This window comes from Ctenocephalides felis, unplaced genomic scaffold (assembly GCF_003426905.1).
Source record: "Ctenocephalides felis isolate EL2017-DRISC unplaced genomic scaffold, ASM342690v1 CF-g0.4_SCAFFOLD_00845, whole genome shotgun sequence".
Lineage (NCBI taxonomy): Eukaryota > Metazoa > Arthropoda > Insecta > Siphonaptera > Pulicidae > Ctenocephalides > Ctenocephalides felis.
In genome coordinates this window covers 54733778-54745996 of record NW_020536999.1, presented here as the reverse complement: position 1 = coordinate 54745996, position 12219 = coordinate 54733778, and the positions used below count along the sequence as shown (strand labels likewise).

The 12219-nt window shown below is 30.2% G+C and overlaps 1 protein-coding gene across 1 annotated transcript in view; it reads right to left on the bottom strand.

Moving 5' to 3' along the window:
* Positions 1–12219, bottom strand: part of LOC113385881 (protein alan shepard-like) — an 83379-nt gene that overhangs the window by 4411 nt on the left and 66749 nt on the right. The window contains exon 2 of the mRNA XM_026623708.1: positions 2812–3093. Within this exon, the coding sequence (XP_026479493.1) occupies positions 2812–3093 (282 nt within the window). The remainder of the gene's footprint in view (positions 1–2811; positions 3094–12219) is intronic.

Here is a 12219-nt window from a genome sequence, read left to right as displayed (position 1 = left end):
TATAATAGGTTTTCATTAAAAAAATGTTACAAAATTTTATTTTTCTATTGAATATATATATATATATATATAGTTTTATGTCATAATTTCCAATTATATATAACATGAATGGTACATATTCTTCAATCCTTATTTTATTTACATTGTAAAATAATGCGATAACGGTTAATATATATTTTATTATTTGGAGGAGGGGGTCGTTTAAAATTTCTTAAGCTTGAAAGGGGGTCGCTATATAAAAAAGTTTAAGAAGCCCTGTTCTAGTACACTAGCCAGTGGCCGCTAGCCGCTAGCCGCTAGCCGCGATCTAAGCGTGTATGCAAGTAGGTTGATTTGCCGTGCATTTCGCAGTTGATCGTCCTCTAGCTGGCGGCGACCGTTACGCGCTCAAGGTCAGTCGCGTCAATTCACCTTGTACGATCGAATTGCGGCTCCGGTTTCGGAAGCAATGGATACTACCGCGGCTATGGATTACACTTTCTGATTTAAATTCCAGCATTTCCATATTTAAATTCATTCATTAAATGCCATTGTATTTAATAATTAGATAGACCAATCCGTATTTGAAAATATTTAAAATTCATTAAAATCAAGAAATTAATTGTTTGAAATTTGACATCATATTTAAGAACGTTTCTTGATTGTGAAAATGTATAACAAATCATAAAATTAAAATGAATAAATGTTCCAATTTTCTTATTTTTGTCTTTCATAAATTAAATAAAGTCATTGAAGAAGAATCCAAGTTTTGGCATATTCATATTAGAAACGTAAATTAGTTTATATCTTCAAACTCATTTTTGTAAATGTATATTAGTTTATGTTTTTGAATTTTTTTTTTTTCAATGCTACAGTTTTATTTGTTGTCCATTTCAAGACAGATGTAAAAATTACTATAATTACTAATAATACTAATAATGATAATGATTGATTTGACTTAAATTGATATTTAAGTAATATGTTGTTTTTTTTTAATTAAATGTTTTTACGATCAAGAAGCTCCGAGCTTCCTTCTGACCTTCTCTATAAAACTATAACTATTACTATCATAAGATTTCATAAGACTGCACAATTTCATAAGTGTGTGTGTCAAAGTTGAAAAGCCATACTACTGGATGAACTTTCAGAATTTATGTTTAATAATTCTCATATATCTACAAAATTATTGAATGTCTTCTTTTTTGTAAAGACAGTTTGTAATTTAATACAAAGAATATAGGAAACTAGTTGCTATTGGTATTTTGCCTTAAGGCAAGTTACATGAACTTCCCGATATATGTAAATAATCGACTTAATCAATAAAAAATAAATTAATTTATGAGCGATTAAAAGTATTCTGAGTTTATTCTACATTCGAAAACAAACGAACACGTTAACTCGGAGTCAAATCAACAATTTTTACAATTGAGCCAGTTTCCGTAGGACTTTAATGGTTTACTGTGTTCATCAAGACCAATTTCTCTATCGTTATACCAAGTAAATCGTCTAATTTTAATTTTAACACACGTCTAAAAAACTACTCATTTTCTCAAACTTTGATGAATTTTCAAAATTAAACTACATGTCGTAAGGCCGTAATGTTTCAGTAAGTTCTATAAGACCATGATATATATTGCCAAAAAAAGTTCCATAAAAATCAGCTTAATTTTTTTTTCAACAGTTAATTACAAGAGAACGGTTCGGTAGATTTTCACTTAAAACTATCAGTATCATACCCAACTAATATCTTTCGAACAGTTTTTGATTTTCTAAAATCGATTCGGTAGTTTGAGCTTAAATGTCGACGATAAGTTTACTACTTTTTTCGAAACGGCTTGGCAGATCGTAGGGCAAAACTGATAAATGATAGTCCTCATCGAGATACATAAATCGAATGGCTTTTAAATTTTTGAAATCGGTCCAGCCGTTTTTGAGAAAACGTCGATGTACGGCAAAAAATCTGTTCACATATAGACACACACACATACACACACACGTTTCCAAATTTGGTCTCATTCGATTCAGAATGGCTTGAAAAGTCGAGAAAACATAAAATTAGCTAATCGGATTTTTTTATGAAAACATAAACATCTCCTTCGGGAAGTTAAAATATTTTATAATTAAATCCTTTGTGACTCCTGATGTTTGACTCGTTGTCAGTTGTTTTAAACCGTGATGAGTGTCTCTAGATACAATGCCAAATTACGCACTAAATAATTTATCACTGTTGTGTTATGTTTTTATATATGAAAAATATTTCTCATCAATTACAGATTTATAATTGTAACAATATCAAAAATATGACTTAAAATATTTAAAACCCAATTGCTTATCCTTGTCTAAAAAATAAAAAAAAACTTGCAAAATTAATAGATTGAACAAACTTAAAATAGCAATCAAATTGCATTGAAATATTATAAGCTATCTAAGCTATCTTATAATCTAAACATCTTTTTTTTTAAATATGTTACATGAAAAGAGAAAAATAAGTCAGCATAGAAGAAAAATAATAACTTAAAATTCACTCCCTGAAGTGAAGAAGTCTAGTGTTTCATTTGAGATAGTCATAAAATAACACACAAACTTTGCCATTATCGGGTTTTTCGAAATAGAATGGTCGCCAAATCGCATAAAATCAAATGGACGGTTGTTCAGCTTAGGAGCTGAAGGCAAGCGCAGAAAGCAAATACAAAAATGCTTTTAAAAAATATATCTCAGTAGATTACAACAATTTGCCTAAGCCACATTTGGATACAAACTTAATTGTGACTTACAAAAATCAATTATGTATGCCATTAAAAACAAAGTATGTATTTCTGAACGTCTACTTACCGGCGTTTGTCCAGTGTAAGGTGCGGCGTAATGGTGCGGCATAGCGGCGGTGTATCGGTATGGCTGCGGTGGAGCGGCTGTAGCTGCGGGAGCAGCAGCTGCTGCCGCATAAGGAGGCGGCGGTTGCGGCGTCCACGGCGCGGCGCCGGTGCGGTACGGAGCGCCCGTTGCGGCGGTCGCCATTGCGGCGGCGGCGGCGGCTGTTGGACCGCGACCGCCTCCTTTTAGAGCGGACGCGCCGCCCGGACTCGCTGCGTAAGCTGCCCGAGGTGTGTTACTTCCCTGGAACAAAAAATAAAATTAATAAAATTTTATACAACCAAAAGTTTATGTAATAATAAAATTTATAGATAAATAACATATTTATAACACATTAGGCGTTTAATTTAAGTATCTTTAATTTAAGTATGCTTTAATTAATAATGCTTTAACTTTAACCATTAAGATGAAGAATGATGGTCAACAGATTATTTTATTCACTACTATATTTACAACTGTCCAGTAAACTGACCAAATTTAGCAAATAGCAAGCCACTCAGTAGTTGTTTTTGCATTCATTACAAATGATATTAACAATTTTCAATTTATAATAATATAAACCAAAATATTTTCTTATAAGGGACCGTTCAAGTATTACATAAGCACTATAGGGGGGCGGTGGGTTGTTGATTTGCTTATTTTGGGTTGACATGGGGGGCAGGAGAGTCTGGATGATGATTGTGTCATAGGTAGTATTTTTATTTTTTACATTAATTGCAAAATGTTTACGTAAGCATGGGAGTAGGGGGTAAGAGCTTTGCTTACATTTGCTGACAAGGGGGAAACTAAAACTCAATATCGAATAAAATCAAGTGGCGATTTTCTTTTCAGTCTACGATAGTTTTCTGTTAACAAGAAGTTAGCTGATAAGTTTGAATGACTGTTAAATAGATAACAGAACTTTTAATGAATTATAATTCTTGAAATAATTATTACAATATTGAATGATTCATATTTTGCACAATCTAATGACGACTATCATATCAAATGAACCCCGGAGATTATGCGAGAAAAAATGGATCCTCCATGTATATTAATTTATAAATGAACGTATGCTGAGCGAGTCATTGAACTTCGACCTTGTTTGTTGAGAATTGTCTACGGGACTGTGTGATTTGTTTGTGAAATTATTTTTTCGTAGATATCGTAATCTGTAAACAAAGGCGGTAAATCTCGGCGAAGGAAACCGTAGCAAATTACATACATACTTTACTTTACTCTGTTTCATTGCGAAAAAGTGGCCCAACTTCACCAGCAAATTGAACAAAATTGAACAAAAATAATTATTAACCTGTTAACCAGGCAGGGTGCATAAAGGCGTCTTCAAAAATTACGTGCAGATGAGGCGTATATTTTTGATCGACCATTAGACTTGTATGTACTTGTTTTGTGCTGTTTTCTTTGTACTTCAAAAATATAAATAATCAATATACATTTTATAGATTTTCATTCATTTCGTATTAATAAAAAATAAACATATAAAATTATAAAGATCACACACGCTCGGTTAACAGGTTAATTAATTAACGAATGAAGTTAAAACGTAATTAGCTCAAAAATCGTGATATGGAGAAAAGGTTTTAAATAATTTTAGAACAAAAATCAGGAAAAAATTCTCTTTTAATCTTATTTAATATTATTACTCTTTAACTTCGTATCTTATTGTAAATTTTGGTAGTTCCCATATGAGAGCTTCAATGGTAGGCAGCAAATTTTTACCATTAACGCAGGTACACAAAAAATATGTTTGTATTTGGTATGCAGCATAAGTTTTTACCGCTGAATACAAATTCTGAAGTCAAAATTGGGGGTCAAATTGTAAAGAATTTAAAAGAAAAATTAAAAAAGACAAAATCTCCGATCTAGTCATTCTTTTCTATCTATCCTGGCCCATTTTACCTAGTTTGCCTAGTTTTTTCTAGACCCAATACAGACAACTTTTTTTGTTAACCTTTGTAATTAACAAATAATAAATCAAAAATATCTAATGCAACTACAATTAAAAATACGTACAATCGATTCACTTATAATGTCCATCATCGTGTTTTCAATTAAATTAAAATCCAATAAACAATCTTCTTTAAAGGAAGTAGCAAAAATATAATTATTAATAACACTAACTACAAATGCAAACCATTCACAACCACTTTCACTTTTAAAGCTTATGCTCGTATAACACTTTAGAAATGATATCCTATAACTATCAAAACTTGCACTATTATAGATAAATATTTTTATGCAGTTGAAATATTTCCATGTATATAACAAAATTCATTTCCATTAATATTAGAATATAATTCAATTCATATTATGCACTTTTTCTAAAACCGAACCGGCACCTCGTGATTTGACACAACCTACTACAATGAGCCGGCACGTACACACTGCACAACAGTCATTGCTCGTTGAGTCATAGCATTTATTATCGTCGCATTGAACGTGAAATTTATCCTCGCCTAAATAAACATCCAATTATACACAAAAGAATCGTATTATCGATACTTATTCTAAATGAATTCATAGAATTCATTCATAAATTTTGACAAATATCCAGAAGATAATATGATCTGTCGCCATATCAAGAAACAGATGTCCTGGTTTTAGATCATTTTGGAGCAGATATGTTCAATAGATTTTGTAATGGATCAAATTAGTTTATTCATATATACTGTTGTGACCCAACGCTTAATTAGCTAATATTAATAACTAATATATTAGAAACTATTATATTTCTTATTCAACATAAGAACAGTCAACATTGTAATAATCTTTTATCGATGAATTGCACACATCGCAGTAATTCCTATGAAATCAAAACGGAAAAGAACTTGACTTGCACACACATATAAAGAAATTCTATTGAGCATATTCAAAATCAAGGGAAGTCCCTTTCTCTAAATAAAATGTTATATACAGGCGAAATGTAACTTTTAGTAGCAGTTGTGTAAATTTCGTGTAGATGACAACACCTCAGTGTTATCAAAGTGCGAGAAAATAAATGTTTACATGAAGAATATTGTGTTTAATTTGAACTTATTATGATATTTACTATAACATCTAACGAAATCGGTTGATGAAGAGAAAAGCTATTCGGCACCCAACAATACATAATACAAAAAAAGAGTTAAAAAATAGTATTTTGCGAAATGAATGAAATGTATCCTTGTTGTTGTTATGATAGCCTTATATCTTTCGCTTCAACGCACAAAGAGAATTCTGGAAATATTCTTGTGTGGTTTATTCATTGTCAATATAATCGCACTTGTATAAGAATTGAAGAAAATGTTTATTATTTTGTTTCTCTAAATAGATACAACATATTGTGTTTGAATAAGCCCGCGAAAGTAACAATGCAACTGTGAACATATGTATTATTATATTTTATTTATAATTGCAATATTTCCATATGTATACAAAAGGTGAAATTTAATGGTGATGTAATGATGAATTAAAGTCAACCCGTCCATGACTGATCGTATTTCATAATAAATTTTGAGCGTTTGAAAATTTAGTACATCTAGTAAATTTAGACTTATTGTTAGTTTTACAATTAGATTACCTTCAGTATAAAATCATCATATCATTTGCTAAACTAAAAAGATCTCATTGGAGTTCTTCTTAGACATCGCTCTCAAATATTGTCAATTCAGCTCTTAGGAATCTTTATTTTTCTGATTGCTAAATAAAACAAAGTTAAAAAAAAACTAGTAAAATAATATTTTAATACCTAAATTTTTACTACACTTTTAGTAAATTTAATAGTAAGTTCAGGGCTTGCCCTTAGGTAAATGGTTGGACAACTGGACCTAAATCAGAGTCCCTGGTTCGATCCCGCTTCAAGCAACCTAATGTCAAGCAGTAGTGACATCAGTTTTCATTTGGAAATATAGATAGTAATATGTTTCTAAGTAATAAATAAGTCATCACTATTGCAGTAATTGTAGTAATCAAATTGATCACAAACAGACAATTATTTGGGTTGCCATCTATAATGAAACTACGATGTTAACAGATAATTCATCACAGCTTATAGAATGCCTAATTTCTCAATTAATAATATATTCTATAATTTTTCAAATATAAAAAATATATAACAAGTTTCAGCACCGCTCGAGATCCCTACTTCAAGAAAACTGAAGAGAATATTCCCGGGTGATTTATATTTAATTAATTAATCAACTAGTCAATGAAACAGTTTTCCACTATTTGTATTATTATCATTATTATTATAATTTCTATAACTATTGTTTATTATAAAACAATTATTATTATTATTTATTATTTTTACTAGTGTTTTATTTATTTACTTAGTTTATCGTTTATTTTAACATAAATATTTATTTGTTAAGGTTTAGATTATGTACGTGTTATAACTCATAGAATACTAATATTATTTTGATTGTTACATACAAATTTATTTAAAAAAATATATTAAACCAATCATTATACATGTATATAGATATTCGGTAGCATCGAAGTTAAAAGTCCATATGTAAACTAAGTAATCGATCAGTAAAAAAAGTTCACTTTGGGCATTGCGTTTTGAATTGGCAACGAGAAATCCGTCCAATACTTTCCTATACAATTTGGAGTTCAGTTCAGGGACCTGTCCTTCGACAGAGCATATTTTATTACATTTACATAAGTAAATATATAAAATGAAACAATATGACATATTATAAAACGTGCTTTTATTTGCGCAAATAATAAATATTTACAGATAGTTATAGAATTATTACAGATGGTTACACAAGGCATTCGACTTCACTGTATTATTAAAATTATTGGTATTTTTCTGCCAGTTGAGTAAAATGAACTATTGTTTAAGTTCTATATAATTCTTCTAAATAAATAAACTTAAATAAACTAGATTACTTTTCAAAATAAATTTACATTGTATATATTATAACTACATCTGAAATATTCCATGATACGATTGGTATGTGTCACTCAGAGACCTTTATTTATCAAACTAAACCTCGAAATTGGAGACTTTCACAGTTATTTGTTGTCTAGACAGACATGGGGCAATGGATACGCTACGTCCCATCTCTCGCAATACGCCCTCGCCACGAACAAAATCGATAAAAGTTACAAATAACATTATACGAAATTGTACTCTTTTGTAAAGATACAGAAATAGAGGATTCACGTTTTGATAATTTAAACATTTTATTTTTACAATTTACAATTTATATAAATATATGGTAGATTTTATCAACAGAAGTCCGCCAGTATGGTTTTATGATATAGACTTGATATCGTACACTAAACATAATCAATGTAGTTAAATTCCAATTGGAATCTTTTTGTTAAAAAAAAACTTTGCATATATTATTACTAAATTAGATGTTTTGCATTACCTACTGTATCTATCCATCATCATTTAATTAAACTCGTCTACAATGTGTTTTTGGTCAACATAATCTAAAGGTTCTCATATGCAGACATTATTGTGTTCAGACAATTATTAAACTATAGTAAAGCACATATTAGAATAGAATGTGTTGCTGGCGATATATCTTGGTATAATCGAGATTCTGTCCAAAACAGAAATTAACAGACCTGAAGATATTATATATATAGTGGTTATATCTAAATGAAGATTATAATGCAATTAATTTTGATTGATGATAATTATTATGTCTGCACTGAGTTTTTCGTAATGGATAAATGAACCGCAAATTTTAATAGAGAATAATAGAAAGACGCAGATTTAGAGAAATTATTATTTTTCATTTTTATTTACGAAAAGTCAATGTTTAAATTCATATATTTTTATAGAAAACTAGCAAACCGGGCGAACTCCGTTTCACCACCAGATGGTTTCATTTTATGTAACATTTCATTTGGTAATTAAAAGATGAAGAAAAAAATTGCCTGCTGTTGAAATTGAATAAAAAATTGCACAATACACGTGATTGATTTGATGGTTTCCAATTGAAATATTGGGAAACGAATAATTTGTTTTTTTTTACTTTTTTGCATAATTTCACAGTGAACACAATGCCGGTTTGTCTCATGAAATTAACTGAGCAGAGAACAATAAGCAGCTGTCAAACAAATGAGTAGCAGTCAAACAAAAAATATTAGTTTGTAGTGCATGCTAAGTATCAGAGATGACGATGTATGTGAAAAAAGAAAAAGTGTTTTCTGCTTTTCTGTTGGAATCTTTCTTCAATTTTCTTTGCTATATACCTCACGAAGTCCGAGACCTTTCCAACGAATGCATAATCGTCGAAATCGGTTCGTGCGTTTTAGAGTTATATAGTCAGGAAGGAAAACCCGACTTTTTTGTATGATAGATATTGTATTTTGAATAAAAAAAGTTAATATTACTTTATTCATTTCCCCAAATAAAACTCCCTGAAGTAAAATTTAAATTATGTGTTTTTCTCTTCAAATTTCTTTTTTTCTCTATTTTATAGCAATAATTTTTAAGATATTGGGTCCGACGAATGCTTAATCAATAATTAACACAAAAATAAGAGTAGTTGACCACTGGGTTGCACCTTTTGAGAACAATATATATCTAGGTTACAATTACAGTTGATAGAACATGTAGTTGAGATTACTGTTAAAATAGAATTAAAAAAAGCTTATGATACATTGTACTTGTTTGCTATTTAAAAAAAATAAAAAACACTATTCATTTGCATTCAAAAGTGATTTGTCATTTCACATAGTCATATAAACGCATTCAATAAATTTGAGATTTCGGATAACTAGATTGCAATATGCATAAGACGAATAAACGTGACATCTCACAATCCAGTTCATAAAAGCGCAGGAAGTTCTACAAAGAGCCCATTATAAATAGCTCTTTCTAAAACCCGGTTGATTCATGACAAACAACTTTATATTCCTTTTGTCGTTGTTGGACAAGCAAAATACCAAAATGCGTCATATTAAAGGAGTAAATGATACATTAGCAGATACGATTAATTTTGATATGCTCAGTTAAGTTAGTCATATGTGTCTGACGGTAAAAAAGTTCCACATTAGCCATATGTCTGACATTTGCAATTTGGTAGAAGGCTATGTTAATCCTAGATGTCCGACGCAAACAATAAATTTGCAGTATGTTTCGAAAGCTTGGCCTATTAGAAACAAAGCCTGAAAATTTCGTGCGTCAGACAAGACTGACACGGATTGTCGAGACAAAAAGTTTTAATATGGGGCCATGTAAGACATATAGTTGGGACTTAGCAAATAGTGTTTTTCAAGAATTTTGGAAAACAAATCTGTGGTACATTAAGTTTCTTATAATTGGATATATGTTTTACTAATTTTAACTTTCCGTAGAGCAAGTTGTAGTAATCGCAAAAAATCGAAAATGAAAATTTTCATATATCTTTACGTTTCAAAACCTTCTGAACAATTTGGCATAGAAAAAAATGGATGTATGTGTGTGTGCGGATACAAATTTTCGTTGACGATTTCGGGAACACGGATGAAGCGATTTGAATAATTCAAAAACATTCGATTCGTATTGATAAGGAGACGTGCTGATTAGTTTTTGGCAAAGGCAGGTCTAGCCGTTCGGAAAATATGGTGCAAAAATTGCCAAAAACGGTAACTCAGTTTCTATGAGAACGGAGCGTCCGATTAGAATAATTCAAAAAACATTTTATTTGTATTAAGAAGATGAAGAACTGATCAAATTTTCATGAAGGCAGGTCTAGCGGTTTCGGAGATCTAGTATAAGAAGTAAAAAAAAATACCATTTGGCGGTCATTGATGATCATTAGATATATGCACTTCAAATTATCAGATATTTTATAAAGATTTTAACAATAAGAATAAATTTTGTTAACATTCCTGTGGGTTCCGTACCAATGTTTATCCGTTAGACGGCGACGCGGCGCTTACGCGCTTCGATATTTCGTCTCTATGCAGTTAAAGCAGTACGATTGCTTTGAAAAAAAGTTCAAAATTTCCAAAATATTTCATAATAAATTTTTCTTCAAAAAGTCTTTTTTTCAAAAAAAGTAAATTTTTGTCAAAAATTTATAGTTTCTCAAAAATCTAATTATTTCAGAGTAAATTTTTGGTACGGGAAATTCCAGCAATTTGCCTTAAGGCACGATGCCATGCGCAATGTGTTAAAGAAATCACTTGAGTGCTCATATTTTGATGGAGGTAATCAATATTAGTATATTTTATATAGATATATCAAAATTATATGCTGACGTGCCCCTCAAATAATTACCGAGCATAAAAAGATCATTAGCCCTAAAGTACTAAACTTTACTCCATTAAATGGATGGTGATTTAAAAGACGAAGATATATTAAATACTTCCCTAATAAAAATATCCGCTTTAAAATTGAGCAATAAATGGAGTTTTATAAACTCTATAACCATGTTATTGAATTTAGCTAAATAAAATATGTGCCTTAAATAAATAATTTAGGAAGTCGTCAAAACCGTTCATCGTCGACGTAAAATTGCCTATCGCGATTTAAACATAAAACGGAATCTGATACGAACAGAAATGTGAAATCGCTGTTGGCATGAGCTATAAGCGGATGTGCGCGTTCGCACACGACCAACAGGTATACCGTAATAAGCGGAGAGCTTTAGGACATTCGATACAGGTGTACAAATTCTTTTAGAACGCGCAATGAAAAAGATGAACAAAATAGAATTTATCTAAAACTTATTGAAGTAGATGATTAACACGTTCGCGGATGTGAATGCTATAGCATTCATTCTCATTGTGATGGCAGACATAGGTCATAGGTAGCATGTTCGACTCACATGCCGGAGATCGTTGGTTCGATTCCAGGCACTTCCTAATAAAATAATGAATTGTAATAACGAATTTGTATATGATAATATATAATTGTAATTGAATAAGTTAGTATGTACGAAAAAAACAGTATCAAGCTAAAAAAAATTGTCATAATTAGAAGAAGACGCAATAGCATTAGTAGAAAAAATGAACAATATGGATTTAGAAGAAAGAAGAATGAGTTAAAAATGAAGATAATGTAAAACGAATTAATAGAAGAAGTATATGAAGTAAATAATGTCTTGACTTAGAATTTGAAATGTTGAGTTAAAAATTAATTAGAATTAGAAGTAAGAAAAGAAATTAAAAAATAATGTTGAATAAATAAAAGAAATGTTGTAGGTGGCTAAATGCTCCATGTAAGCGAGGCCAATAAAAAAAAACAAATATAAATTAAATATAGTATACTTTTACTACAAAAAATATGCTCACATGCAAACATGTACACATATAGTTAACACATTTTATAGCAATTAAATTTACTATATAGATTTGTTTAAAAATAATTGATGTAGAATGATGTGGATGCTATAGCATTCAAATTGTAAAGCCAATTATTTTGAATTTAATTTC